This window comes from Ochotona curzoniae, unplaced genomic scaffold, assembly GCF_017591425.1.
Source record: "Ochotona curzoniae isolate NIBS_2020 unplaced genomic scaffold, NIBS_Ocur_1.0 contig_43, whole genome shotgun sequence".
Classification (NCBI taxonomy): Eukaryota; Metazoa; Chordata; class Mammalia; order Lagomorpha; family Ochotonidae; genus Ochotona; species Ochotona curzoniae.
The window spans coordinates 21,983,716-21,998,774 of record NW_024466218.1 but is presented as its reverse complement, the minus strand read 5'-3'; the positions used below and the strand labels follow the sequence as shown (position 1 = coordinate 21,998,774).

The 15,059-nt window shown below is 46.5% G+C and overlaps 1 protein-coding gene across 1 annotated transcript; it reads right to left on the bottom strand.

Moving 5' to 3' along the window:
- Window positions 1–261: 261 nt before the first annotated feature.
- Window positions 262–15,059, bottom strand: ELAC1 (elaC ribonuclease Z 1). The gene is made up of 4 exons (XM_040985013.1): window positions 14,998–15,059; window positions 6,894–7,058; window positions 3,004–3,471; window positions 262–1,254 (listed from the first exon to the last, which is right to left on the bottom strand). The coding sequence occupies exons 2-4, from the start codon at window positions 7,048–7,050 to the stop codon at window positions 788–790; spliced, it is 1,092 nt and encodes a 363-aa protein (XP_040840947.1). The 5' UTR covers window positions 7,051–7,058; window positions 14,998–15,059; the 3' UTR covers window positions 262–787.

Below are 15,059 nucleotides of genomic sequence, written 5' to 3'. Positions count from 1 at the left end.
TACTCATTTGTGCCTCTCAATGAGCCTGCAATTTGCATTTTGGGGTGAGATAATTATTCATTGCACAGGACTATGCGAATTATGCAGGATACACTAACATCCCTAACCCATGTTTAGTAAACATCAGTAGTATCATCATCATCACCATCACCACCTCCACCATCCCCAGCCACTGTTACCAGTAAACATCCCCACAACTCCTAGGGGCAGCAGTACCACACCAACTGAGAACATGGGGTTTAGACCAAATCTGAAAGTTCAGTAAAATACTAATATATACACCCAAATTGACCCTGCCTGCAGTATTCCAGCAACGCCATCATTATACAAGTTTTAATCTTTCATGTACAATATCTCACTACATTTCTTTCTATTCTGTTAATAACACGAACAGTTTCAGCACAGGCTGCCAAAATACCACTTTGAGCTGGGAGAGCCAAGCCCAGTGCACCTTGCCAATAACAGCAAGAAAGCTGGGCTGAAGCAAAGCCCAGGATGGTATGGGGTCCTGGCTTTTGTCTGTAGCAGAGGCCACTTGATGAGATGTGGACCCAAACAGTCTATCATTTTGAAAAACTTACACTTGAAAAATGAAGCTGGGCTCTTTCTTTCAAAATGATTTATTATAAAAAGCTTGCTCCCTGCCGTGACTGAGTCAACTCAGCAATGCAGCTCTATCCTTTCAAGGATTACCAGGACCCAAAGAACTTCAGATGAAAAAAACAACAATGCAAGCTGGACTGTGTTCAGTAATTATGTCACAGATATGCCAGTATGCGCTCAGGTTTCATTTCTTGATTGGAATGCTGATCACCATAAAATCTTCTGCCAGAGTCACTTCCTGCAGCTCCAGCACGGCTTCAGCTTGCCTCTTCAACTCCATGGTGCCATCTGGTTCTCCTTCTCGGGCCAAAGAGGTTGGTTTGTACCTCTGACTGAAATGAGTCAAAACCAGCCTCTTTGCACGGCACAGCTTGGCAAAGGTCGCCGCCATCTGAGGCGTGCTGTGGCCATGCTCCTTGGCTTTGTCCATCTGGGCGTCGTTCAGGGTGGCCTCGTGGATCAACAGGTCCGCCTCAAAGCACAGCTTCACACCCCCCTCACCCACCACCCCGGAACAGTCACCCAGGATGCAGATCTTTCTCCCACTGATAGGCTTTTTGAGAACATCTTGGGGAGAAACTGTAACTCCATTTTCTAGAACAACCGAAATTCCATTTTTCAGCTTCCCATAGGCAGGACCTGGCGGAACACCTAATGATGAAGACAGATAATGTTATGTCATAGGAATGGAATTTACTACTTTTTAAAAGAGTTGATTTTAACAGCATAGCAAATAGCAAATGGAAAAGGCATCCAGCTCTTTTCCTAATTATTATGCATATTTTACTGCTTGTGGAAAATTTGGATACTTACGTATTTTTTAAAAATTCAGTGCTGACTGATCAAGACCAGCAATGCCCTAGTACTTTAAACACTTCCCATGGATTTGCGTCAAAATTGTAAGCTCCTATATTCCTTTCTTTCTTTAATATTTTATTTTCTATCTATTTTAAAAGAGTTACAGAAAAGAGATCTTCCATTTGCTGGTTCACTCACCAAATGCCCATGATACCAGGGACTAGCTCAGGCCAAAGCCAGGAGCCTGGGATTCTTCCTGGTCTCCCACATAGGTGGCAAGGACCCAATCACTTGGGCTGTCTCCTGTTGCTTTTCCAAATAGGTTAGTAGGGAGATGGACCATAAGCATGAAACACTGTACGTTCTCACATGGGACCCCAGCCTTGCAGGCAGTGGCCTGACCCACTGAACCACAGTGCTGGACCCATAAGCTCTACTTGCCATTAAGACTTTCTTATGGTCAATATAATAGGCTCAATTCTTGGTTGTGCAAAGGATTAACAGATTTTACATGTTTTTTTTATTTAATAAGCTCATCTTTTGGTAAAATAAAGGACTGCACTTAAACGATGACATTATTGCCAGTCAAGATAAGTACCTACAATGGTTAACTCATAAAAAATTGTTAGTGTGGATTGTTTAGATCATAAGACCAAGGAGTACGTCAGGCAATCACACACGATCAACTAAAGACAGGAGCAGCTCTGCCTTTATCAAATTGGGCTTTGGTTCCGGTGAACCTAAAACAACACCTGAGCTTCACTCTGTACAGCACAGTACTTACACACAAGTATGGTGTGCTCACCGTTAAGGCTTCTCAGTACAGCTCATTAAGCTCAGCACATTAAGCTCAAACTGTATCCCTGTTCAAGTCTTGGCTACTCTGCTAACCAACCAGCAGAGGCAAGGCAGCAGGGTACGGCCCAACTACTTGGGAGTCTGCCCCCAAAACACGGAAACCTGGGTGGAGTGCTAGGTTTCTGGCTTCTACCTGGCTGAGCACCAAACGTTGCAGGCATCTGAAGAGGGAACCAGAGGACAAAGTTCTCTCTGTTTCTTCTTGCTGTCACTCTGCCTTTGAAATCAATAAACCTTTTTAAGTTTTCACAGTTTTTGGATTATAAAAATACCTTTGGCCTAAGTCACTTTTCCTCATTTTCTAGTTTTTGTTTTGGCTCAAGTACTGATTGTGTAATGAAAAGAACTCGTGAAAAATAGCTCCATGCTTTTTACAGGTGTTGTCACCTGTCTCCCTGGTCAAGGGCGGTGATGATGTTACAAGTGGGACAGAGTTAGAGTGCTGAGGACTGCTGTGGGCACAATGGCTTGGCACAGAGGAGGGGTGGAGCCCCCTAGTGGGCCCCAAGTCTATCTTGCTACGCTTGACTGAGACGCAGTGTCCTGAACATCAAATTAATTCAAATCAAGGTAGAACTAGAACGGCCAAGCTGACAGAGAAAGGAGACCCTGGCAATAGCTGGCTGCAGTTGTAAAGTTAAGAGCAGCAAAAATTCTCATTTCAGACGTGTCCCTGGTAAGGTATTTCTAACAGCTTTGGGTAGCAACAGCTCAGTTGATGAGAAGGCAAAGAAAATCACTTACCAAGATCTTTCAGTTTCTGTGCATTGAGTTTACCTGGGCCTTTCTTTTCCATAACTGAAAACCCAAAGGCAGGAATTCTGTGGAAGAGGCGAAATGCTTTGACGACAAACTGCTCCTCATCAACCAGAAGGTACGCATCTTCCTCGGAGTCCAAGAGGATGGTTCGTCCTTGTCCCTGGGCAGCAGGGCTGTCTGCTTTGTCCATGTCTGCCAGCTCTCTCAGTGCCTCTGCCGGACACTGATCTGCTGTGGGCACCAGCTCATGGACCACATAGGGGAAGACCAACTCTGTGTGAGAGAGCTGCATGGTCCGCCATATGAAGTCCCGCAGCCCTACAGGGCCAAAGATCTCAATAGGCTGCTTGGGGACCGTGGGGCCGCTCTGCAGGCTGATTGTGCACAGGAGGCCAGGAAGGCCAAAGAGATGGTCTCCATGAAGATGTGTGATGAAGATCTTGGTGATCCTCCCTTTTGATGGAGACACAGAGATACATTTGGAGGTATTTTTTAGAAATAAAAATCTGCACAACACTATTTAACATAAGCCTAACACAATACCAAAAGCCTTAAATGATTTAGAAGTTCAACTTTCCATCATAAATCTAGTCATTTACATTTTGCTACATGATTTCAGAAGCAAGACAGACAGTAGGTTACCAAGTGGTTTTAATACCATACCTTTTTTTCATACACATCTTCAAATTACATAGTTTTTTAGTATTGATTTTCCTATGTATCCTCTCACTTAAAATACACAACATGTAACAAAACAATTCACTTTAAGTTACCTAATTAAGTCCTGGAGTCAAACGCATCTGACAGCTACTACCTTGCCCCCTAGTGCTGCCCTTGAGAATAGCAAGCTTGTACTTCAGCCACACAAAATGTTCCACTGGACCAATGCCTTAGCCCCAAAATTGCCTCTAAGGACTCTCCCCAGTGAACAGGTATTAACCAAGCAAGTAGGAGCCTGCTTGTCTTGGTAAGTTTGAAAGGAGAGAGGGCAGAGGGGATGAGGAAGACAGGAGGTAGAAGAGGGTGAGGAAATGAGGGGTAGAGCTGGTCAGTGGATGCTGGAGGGCAGATCCCACGGTATTGATACAATCTCTCACTTTCAGTTGGAACTAACACAACAGCCTTTCAGTGCATGTTGGCTTGGGCTACAACTTGATGTAGCTTATGGTAAGCTGAATTTACTGCTGATATTTTCTGAGATGTACTACACAGCTTTTTAAGCATTATCCATCACAACTGACACATTTCCAGAGTAACAGAGGCTTCTGGCCCTACCTCAAGGCCCACCTGTGCCAAACATCTGATGCCACAGAAGGCTGGGGATAGTGTAGGGGATGTGCTCTGTGCCTGGGCATCAAGCATTCCCTACATGAGTCTCCCCAAGCCACTATAGCAAGCCCAGGGCCTGGGCAGGGGCAGGCTGGCCAGAGGCTGACCCTGGACCTTGAGAACCCCAGGAGGCCCAAATCCTTTTACTCTACCATCTCACCCTACTCCCCGACTGCCAAGCCATGTCCAAGGGTGACCTGAGTATTCTGCAGACAGAATACCCCGGGCTGGCCTCAAAACTGCCAGCACCAGACGTTCTGGGACCTCACCCTGTTTCCCTGCAAACACAGATCCCACCAAATGCAAAAACAACCTGAGAACCCACAGCAAGTAAGGCGGGGTGAGTGGAAAGCCGCAGCCCACAGTCATCATCGTGGTTTCAGGGAAGACAAACACTGCATGTTTTCAGAGACTTCATGTTAGAGGCAGAAGGAACGGCAGCCACAATGATCAAAGGTACGAGGAAGCTATCAGATGAAGAGAAGAAAACGCATGAGCTCTCTCTGACTGGAGAGCAAGAAAGGTATGCAGGAATACGCCAGCCTGGAGAAGGCAGACACCATGAGCAACAGTGCAGGCCCATTTACTGACCCAAGGGAGGGTCTGCAATGTGCCACTGCATTGATTGGCCAGCTGAAAACCAATAGGTTAAGCCAAGTAAAGTGGAATTCTGTCTATGTGAACCACCCCCTTTACCACACCTGTATGTATAGAAAAGTTAAACTATGATTTGAAGACTTGTACTTTTCTTCTTTATACTTTCATGTGAACTCTCACAGTGATCATGTTATCATTTTAATGATTTTTTTTTAAATACCACAGCTTTGAAATTTGAGTGGTGAAAGAAAGAGACAGGGGGAAAAGGAGAGGAAGAGAGAATATATGTGAGCTTGTGTTTTTCTGGTTCACTCCCCAAATATCAACAAAAGCCAGGGCTGAGTGAGGCCAAACTGAAGAGCCATGAATGCCTTCCAGGTGTCCCAGAGCGGTGGCAGGGACCCAAGTGCTTAACCTAGCACCTGCTGTCTCCCGTGGCGTGTCAGCAGAAAGCTGGAATTAGAAGCCAAACGTGGGGAGTCAAACCAGGCATTCTTATGTGGGATGGTGCAGGTATCTTTGCCTAATGATTTTAATAATCATCTTACAATAATTTTTTGACAGTCCAGCACAGTAACCTAGCGGCTGAAGTCCTTGCCTTGCATACACTGGTATCCCATTTGGGCACCTGTTCTAATCCTGGCAGCCCCGCTCCCCCTCTGGCTCCCTGCTTGAGACCTGGGAAAGCAGAGAAGGATGGCCCAAAGTCTTGGGATCCTGCACCCACGTGTGGGAGACCTGGAAGAGCCCCTGGCTCCTGACTTCGGATCGGTGCAGCACTGGCCGTTGCGGTCACATGGGAGTGAATCATCAAACGAAAGATCTTCCTCTCTGTCTCTCCTCCTCTCTATATATCTGACTTTGCAATAAAAAATAAGTAAATCTTTAAAGAAAAAATAATAATTTTTTGATTAGGGAAGAAGAAAGCTCTAGCTTATTCTTTAAACTTATGAAAGAAATGGTGACAGCAAACCTGTCAATCAGATACTTGTGTATTTGGATCAAGGAAGTGTGAAATAAGTGTGTTCAGTTCAACACAAAGAACCTCTTGAGAAACTCCAAGCATACTTCCTCAGGAGGAGTCCACACTGAAAGGTCTAAAGGAATCAAACACTGACAGATCTGTTCCAGGTTACTAAGACAGCCACCCTATGCCGAGCGTGCTGCGTTCTGCTGCAGCTGGGGCTGGCTGAAGCTCTGGAGTCAGATAACGATGCCGGTATCCATCCCACACTCCTCCAGGAGGCCAGGAATCTTTTTAAAGCCAATAAAAATGTTAGTAAGCAAAAGGCTCCCTTGTGCTCTGTATATTGTGCATGCATCAGGCCAAGCTTTGCCAACTGCTTATTACAGCATGTCTGCAGTGGTGGGCATCGACACAGGGGTTAGGGTGGTGCTCGGGATGTCCACATCTCATACCACAGTGTCTGGGTGAGTCCTGCTCTACTTCTCACTGCTGTGCATCCTGGCAGCAACAGCGATGGCCCAAGTATCTGAGTCCCTGGTTAATGAGGACGGCTGGATGCAAGAGGGCCTTCTGAGTCTTGCCAGGAGTCTGGCAACTGTTGGTGTTGTTTTGGTACAAAACAGCTAAGGAAAGTTAAGAAACAAATGGAACAAAAAATTCTCATAGGGGAGCTAGTGTTATGGCCCTGTGGATTAAGCCACTGCCTGCCTTCCACATGGGCATGAGTCCTGGCTTCTCCACTTTGGAGTCAGTTCCTTGGGAAAGCAGGAGAACATGCCCCAAGGGCTTGGGCCCTTGCACCCATGTGGAAAACCAGAATGGCATTCCAAGCACTCAGCTTTGGCCTGGCCTGGCCCTGGTGAGTGTAGCCATTTGGGAAGGGAATCAGAAGGTAGAAGATATCTCTGTATGTCCCTCCCCAATAAACAAATCTTTTTAAAATTAAAGATAATTGTAATGAGCCAGATGAAAGCACACTAACCTGCTTTAAGTTGGCTTTTCATAAGCTGTGTCTGTGTTCCCTCCCCGCAGTCAAAGAGCCAGCACTCGCCCTCACACCGAAGGACCACGGCAGAGGCTCCCCTGGTCGGGGATGGGTAGGCTGCGCCTGTCCCCAGAAATGTCACATCCATGGACATCTTCCACCCTGCAACAGAAAGATCACCTGAGGATTACGTCCTGTCATGGCACCAAAAAACGTGTTCCTGAGATTTGCCACCATTTACTTTTTGGTTATTTACAACAGTTTGAATTCCTGTCCTCTAAAAATTTTTCACAATCCAAACTAAGATTTTTGTGTTTTTAGTTTTTTTCAAAGATTTATTTTATTGGAAAGTCAGATTTACAGAGAAAAGGGGACAGAAAGAACTTCCAATCACTGGTTTACTTCCCATGTGGCCACAATGGCAGGAGCTAAGCTGATTTGAAGCCAGGAGCCAGGAGCTTTCTCCAGGTCTCCCACACAGGTGCAGGGTCCCAAGGTTCTGGGCCATCCTCAACTATGTTCCCAGGGCACAAGCAGGGAGCTGCAAGGGAAGTGGAGCAGCTGGGACATGAACTGGCACCATATGGGATTCTGGTGCATGCAAGGAGCCTGGAACTCGGGTTTCCCCACAGGGATGGCAGGGGCCCAAGGCACTTTGGCCATATCTGCTACTTTCCCAGGTACATTGGCAGGAAATTCAATGAGAAGCAGAGATAGGGCTCAGTTCCAGGTGCTAAAATGTGGGATGTAGGGGGCCCCAGGCAGTGATTTTTATCGAGAAATACAATGCCCACCCTTGAAGTAAAAAAATCTTCCAATTAAAAAATGGTGGTTTATTTTCATACAAAGTTGGGCAACTTATTCACTCATCCAACCTAGAAACAAATATATATATAGGTATTATTTTCTATTATACAGTTTCAAAGTACAGGGCTTCTCCCCCATCTCCCCCCGCCCCCCTTCCTCTTCTCTCCACTCTCCCATTTCCTCCTGTATTTTACAATAACAGTGAGATTTTTAATAACTGCTAATTGACCAAAAACTGCAAGTTACCAAACTTATATGACTTCACTCCAACAAAAGCAGTTAAACCTAATCCATTGCAAACTATAGTTGAGTTCCAACAATATGACATTATCAAAAAGGGCAAAACCAGAGCTGATGTATAAAGATCAGTGTCGGCTGGTGCTACAGGGGAGGGGTGACTAGGGCGGGGCCAGGATCTTACACGCAGTGAAGCTGTTGTGTAACACACAGTAAGGACAGACACAGGCCGTATGCGTGGGTCACATGAACACAGACGGTGCACCACGAGGATGAACCTAAGGCATGGTCTCTTAGTAACAGCATATCTGTGCAATACTGGCTTGTCAAGTGAAACAAATTTAACTCAGTGATGCAAAATATGCATGCAGGAGAAAGCTGGGGCAGGTGAGGGGTGAGGGTATGGAGCAACTTGACATACGCCCCATTCTTCTGGGGGCAGGCATCTGACCCGGCCAGGACGCTCTCCTCCCTCTGGGGAGTGCCTTGTTCCAGGCCCTGCTCCTTTACTCTGACTCACCTTCCTGCTGGTGATGGCTCAAGGAACTGAGCCGTCAGTTCCCATGCCTTCGTGTGCAACACACTCATCACACAGCAGGGGAGATACGGACAGACTTCCAGACTGCCGCTTTGTCCAGTGGTGGTAGTGTGGGTATTTGGGAGATGAACTAGTAGATGGAAAGATCTGTCAATAAAACTAAGTGTACAACTACTTATAGCTAGCATGGTTTTTTGATTTTGTTTTTTTAAAGCAGAAGTTCTTAGAAAGAGATGGTATTACGGGCCCGGCGCGGTGGCGCAAGTGGTTAAAGGTCCTCGCCTTGCACGCCCGGGATCCCATATGGGCGCCGGTTCTCATCCCGGCAGCCCCGCTTCCCTTCCAGCTCCCTGCCTGTGGCCTGGGAAAGCAGTCGAGGACGGCCAAAAGCTTTGGGAACCTGCACCTGCCTGGGAGACCTGGAAGAGGCTCCTGGCTTCGGATTGGCATAGTATCGGCCCGTTGCGCTCACTTGGGGAGTGAATCATCGGACGGAAGATCTTCCTCTCTGTCTCTCCTCTCTGTATATCCGCCTTTCCAATAAAAAAAATAATAAAAATAAATCTTTAAAAAGAAAGAGATGGTATTTCATTATGCTTACCCAAACGTGTCTGGTGCCCATGGAGATCAAACCATTTTCTGAATAATTACAAAGATCCTGTAATACTCCTTACTAATGAAATACTGAGCAAATGTCTCCTGCCCCTAGATGGCAAGGGACAGGCCCTATGACCTATTAGGACATGGGACTCTATAAATCTTTGAGCTATTCGAGAGACAGATTAGAAGAGAAGCAAAGAGAGAGAGGAATTCCATGTTGATTTATTGGTTCATTCTCCCCAAATGCCAGCAACTGCTTCTGGCCAAGAGCTCAATCCAAGTTCCCCACGTGGGTAGCAGGGACCTCACTGCCTCATCACCACTGCCTCCCAGGGTATGCGTGAGTAGGAAGCGGGAGTCAGCAGTCAGATCAGGACACAAGCATCCTAGCTGCTGGGCCACACAGATTCCGTTATTCTGAGTGATCCACACCAACGTTTTCGAAGCACAGATCCCAGCCGGCTCCTGCTACTATTCCATTTACTACTTGTAGATGTATCTGCTTTCTCTGATATGCTTATACGGTGGAGCGCATGTTAAACAGAACACATGAGAACAAATTGGAACTTCATCTGAAACCAATTATAGGTTATCCACATTGATGGAAGGGAGGAAAACTTGTGGTTCTGAGGAAAAACTAATATAATAAGAAAATTTGACCAAAAACTAAGTAAAAAGTAAATGCTAAAAACATGGTTAGCTTTTCTTAGGTCTAGCAACATCCAGGCCAATCAGAAATGAGGGGGCAGGGGTTTGGTGTAGTGGTGAGAAGGCACCCGGGGATGCCTGCTAGTTCTGCTCTCAGCATCCTGGCAGCTGCAGGGATGGATGAACTACTCGGGCCCTGTCGCCCAGGAGGGAGACCTGGACCGAGTGTCAGGCTGAGGTTTCAGGCTGGTAAAGCTACACCCACCGGAGGCATTGGAATAGTGAAGCAGTGCATGGAAGATATCTGTCTTTCTGTACCTTTCAAAGCATTTTTTAAATGAAAAAAAAATTTTTTTTCACTTTTAAAAATGAGCCCAAACTCACCCACTACTAGAAGCAGACAGCAGGATAAGGAACAGTATCTAAAAGATTCAGAGATACATTTTTTTGTGTGTTCCTTGATAGAGATCTTACATCACGTTCCTGGTCACCTTCCCCAGTTACTGTCCATACATCTAGGGAAAACACGATCAGATTTCTAGTGAGGTTATCCTGGAACAAAAAGGAGGCAAAGATCACATGGAAGGAAAAAAAGTGCCTGGCCCAGACCTCTGGCTTGCTGGAAACTTGCGCCTGGGTGGCAGCAGGAGACAACTCAGGAGATAGAAGCCTTGACCTCATTCAATGCTCCTCCAGAGCCCGGCCCGGGCCCGGCTGTCAGGAACGGTCAATCAGTGCGTGGGAGTTTTCTTAGAAGACCGATTTTTAAAAGGTTAAAAAATAAATCTCAGAAAATCACGGAAAGGCGCAGTGAGTTGCCATCTAGATATTAGCAGGAACCAGGTATAGTGAAAACAAAATGTCACTGACACAAAAAGGAAGCGGCAGGAACTCCCACACTTCCGGGTAGAAATCAATATATAAAGAGTAGAAAAGCGAGGCTTTTATAATAAACAGCTTTCACATAATTGGTTATTCTTACAGAAATAAGCAAAGCATGACCCTCACTTTGTACTGCATACAGAAATACATTCTACATGGGTATACATTTAAAAGTAAAAAAAAGACAATAAAACGTTGAAAAAGAATAGGATACATGCACAAAACTCTGGGGAATAGAAAGGCCTCTATTGGCATAGCAGGAAACTTAGAAATTGAAACCAACATTTTCACCATGTAAAAACTTCTACATGTAAAAAGAAAAAAAAAAAAACTCATCATAATCCAAAGTTAAAAAAAAAAATTACTGGGGCCTGGCGGCGTGGCCTGGCGGCTAAAGTCTTCGCCTTGAAAGTGCCGGGATACCATATGGGTACCGGTTCTATCCTGGCAGCCCCACTTCCCATCCAGCTCCCTGCTTGTGGCCTGGGAAAGCAGTCGAGGACAGCCCAAAGCCTTGGGACCCTGCACCCGCGTGGGAGACCCGGAAGAGGATCCTGAATCCTGGCTTCAGATTGGCATAGCATCAGCCGTTGCGGTCACATGGGGAGCGAATCATCGGGGGGAGGATCTTCCTCTCTGTCTCTCCTCCTCTCTGTATATCTGGCTTTGTAATAAAAATAAATAAATAAATCTTATTAAAAAAATTACAGGAGATAATTATATCCTTACGACACGGCATTGGTGACTTCAAAAATACATATAAAGCGCCTGGTGCAGTAGCCTAGCAGCTAAAGTCCTTGCCTTGAAAGTGCCGGGATCCCATATGGGCACTGGTTCTAATCCCGGCAGCCCGCTTCCCATCCAGCTCCCTGCCTCTGGCCTGGGAAAGCAGTCAAGAACAGCCCAAAGCCTTGGGACTCTGTACCCGTGTCAGAGACCCGGAAGAGCTCCTGGCTCCTGGCTTTGGATTGGCTCAGCATCAGCCGTTGCAGCTGCTTGGGCAGTAAATCATCAGACAAAAGATCTTTCTCTATGTCTCTCTTTCTTTTTGTATATCTGACTTTGTGATAAAAATAAAATAAATCTTTTTAAAAAATACATATATGCAGATGCATTTGACACATCCACAGAAAAAAAGAGAAAATTGCAAGAATCTATACAAGAACCGTGTGCAAAATCCAGAGAGTATGCATGAAACCACTTAGTGCCTGAGTGGTTCCTGAAATCACAAACTCAACAAACAGGCACTGGTTTCCACACATCAGCGACCAAGGCCAGTGAAGCCGTGCTAGCCAGAGCAAGCCAGCAAGAGGGCGAATGAGGAAACACACATTCTCACGCGTTACTGGGGATGGGAACATGAGCTGCTCTGGCTTTGGGAGAAGACTCTAACGATGTCACTGGTTCCAACACACTTTAAGTCAGCCACCCCCTTTTCTGTTATCTGCTGCGAAGAAACAAAGGAGGTATGTACACTGATGCTTTCCGTGATATGGTTAAGGTGGCTGGAATATGGCAGCACTCGGCACATGTCAGGAGGGAAAGGGCTCAGTACTCCACGGCAGATTCCTACTGCTACATCCACTCTACTCCTACTGTTAACAGCGCAGGTAACAGTCAGGTCTATTGGAGCGATGACAGCATAAAAATTACAGATGGATATGGTGCAAATCTCACTTTTCTGCATACTGTTTAATATAAGAAAGTCAACACTGTTTATTTATTTTAGAAGTGATTAAAATGATGGAGGTATAAACCGGAAGTAGATTATTTTAAAAATTCAGTATTGTCTTTGGTACTAATACTTTATTTCATATTTTATAATGATTTTTTAAAATGAAACACGCTGCGTAAAGTCAGATCTGCTTTTCTAAGTGGATGTCACCTAGCCTTCCTTCCCATTTTGGGGACCAGCTCTCACCCCTTGCCCACATATCCCCTCACAATAAGGCTGTGGGGAACCTCCACGTACCCTCCCCACGGGTGACTCGACAGCTCCATCTCCAAGATGAAGCCTTCCTAATGGGTAAACGGCTCAGTTTGCACAGGTTTTCCGATGGAGGCCCAGGCAAGAACAAGCTAAAACATTTTAAAACTCAGATGCAGAAGTTAACCTCGTGCCATCACTTGCCAGCTCCTAACAAATAACGGACTCGGAGCAGAAGCAGGTCTCCCTGACAGCTTTTAAAACTCATGTGTGACTGGATTCCATCCTAGAAGAAGCCAGCCGAAGTTCTGTGGGGGAGACACCTGCTTCTGTGTGTAAGGGGTGCAAGGCAGCGGGGAACCTTCTCCCCCGGTGATGCAAACATGCCATTAGACCTGAGAGCCACTGAGTGAAAGGCCAGGGGAGGACCACTGCATGATGGGTGCATCAGGCTGGCGTGAACTCACTGGCACTTTTCAAAAACAACAGAGAATCATCATACCTACCCACAAGAGTAGAAAGTAGTACAGTGCATTTAGGGTCCCCATCCATCACCAGCCTTTAACAATGATCAGCTCCTGGGCCATCTGGCTTCGATCTAGACCCCCGCCCCCACTCCCAGAACTCCAAGATCAACAGTAAGTGGTAAGGAGACTTCCATCTGCAGACACAGAACCCATTCTTTCATTAGGGGATATCCTTCGGCAGTTAGCAGCTGGCATCCTTCCACAAGTCCCCAGTCAATCACCTTGCAACCCTGGCTTCCATTCGTACATCTAACTCCTGAGGCGATGTAGTACAAATACTCTGGAGATTTGATGAGGTCTTTCTTGCCAAAATATAGATCTGAACCTGAAAAATGATACTACCCCAGTTTATTGACAGATCCCACAAGGACGGGAGAAAAGCAAAATTGATGATGTAGGAAACTACAGGCCAAATTACTTAAACAAAAATCAAATATAAAAGAAAAAACTAGGGCCTGGGGCGACAGCATAGTGGTTAAGGTCCTTGCCTTGAACGCACCAGAATCCTATATGGGCGCCGGTTCCAATCCCTGCAGCTCCAAATCCATCCAGCTCCCTGCTTGTGGCCTGGAAAAGCAGTCGAGGACGGCCCAAAGCTTTGGGACCCTGCACCCGTGTGGGAGACCTGGAAAGAAGTTCCTGGCTCCTAGCTTCGGATTGTCACAGCGTCGGCAGTTGTGCTCACTTGGGGAGTGAATCAGCAGATGGAAGATCTTCCTCTCTGTCTCTCCTGTCCTCTCTGTATATCTGACTTTCCAATAGAATAAATCTTTTAAAAAAGTAAAAAAAAAAAAAAAAAAAACCTAAAGAAAGGATAAGATTTGAAATGCCAGTTACATACAACACCGGTGGGCAATCTATACTTGAGAGGACACCTGGCCCTCCTGGACAGATGATAACACAAAAGATGTTAGCTAGAGCAATGATTCTAAAAAGAAAGAATTATTTTTTAAAATAAACACCTACATAGTAAGACAGAATGGTCTACTTCACATTTGCTTTAAAATAGATCAAAACAAGACTTGCAAATTCAAAATATTCTATTTTCAGTTGTCTTTGAAAGATTCCATCATCATCATCATCATCATCATCATGCTTTAGGGTCTGGCATGGTAACCTAGTAGCTAAAGTCCTCGCCTTGCATGTTCCTGAACGTATCCCAGCTTCTCCACTTTCCATCCAGCTTCCTGCTTGTGGCCTGGGAAAGGAGGATGGTTGAAAGCCTTGGGACCCTGCACTTGCCTGGGAGTCCCAAGACAAACTCCTGGCTCCTCGCTTCAAATAGGCTCAGCTCTGCCTGCTGGGGCCACTTGGGGAGTGAACCAGCGGCTGGAACATCTTCCTCTCTGTTTCTTCGCTCTATAAATCTGGCTTTCTATTAAAAAATAAACAAATCTTGACAAAAAAAGTTTAAAAACAATCCAAGCAACCAAAGCCCTCCCACTAGGTTGGGACACAATTATTTAAGCGATGGTGCATGTAGCAAGCCCTCTTACGAGCAAGCTTCTTGGACAGACACCAGTGCATCAGGTCCACCTCCAACGTGGGCACAGAACTGTTATCTGCTCCTGGGCCCAAGGACCAGGTCCCGGGGTCCGCTGTCCATCAGCCGGGATGACCACGACTTCCCCAGTGATTCTGATGGTCTCCAGGCTGAGAACCACCGCCTCCTGATTTCCAGGCACGCAGTGTCCACCGCGCAATCACCCTGTGGTGTGGAGAGTGGGCGGACGTGTCCGTCCTCCATCTTAGAATTCAAAGAACTCCGGCCTGGACAGCTAGCGTGGCCAAGCTGACCAGGGCCAGCGGTCAGGGGTCCCTGGGCATCATCGAACGCGGGGTCTCCCGGCGGCGGCCCAGGTGCATCCTGGCTCCCAGCCGCCGGGGAGAGGCCGCGCCGACCGGTCCGGATGAAGCGCGCCCGGCCCCACTCACCCTCTCCCCGCGGCCCGGGCTTGGAGCCCAGGGAGGCGCACGCCGGCTCTGCAGCCCAGCAA

Bases quoted from the DNA above. Each gene is read 5' to 3' on its own strand.
- ELAC1 (XM_040985013.1), bottom strand. From the start codon at position 7,050: ATGTCCATGGATGTGACATTTCTGGGGACAGGCGCAGCCTACCCATCC. The intron at 3,472-6,893 runs GTTAGTGTGCTT...CTCCATCAAAAG, and splicing joins GAAAAGCCAACTTAAAGCAG to GGAGGATCACCAAGATCTTC. The intron at 1,255-3,003 runs GTAAGTGATTTT...CTTCATCATTAG, and splicing joins ACAGAAACTGAAAGATCTTG to GTGTTCCGCCAGGTCCTGCC.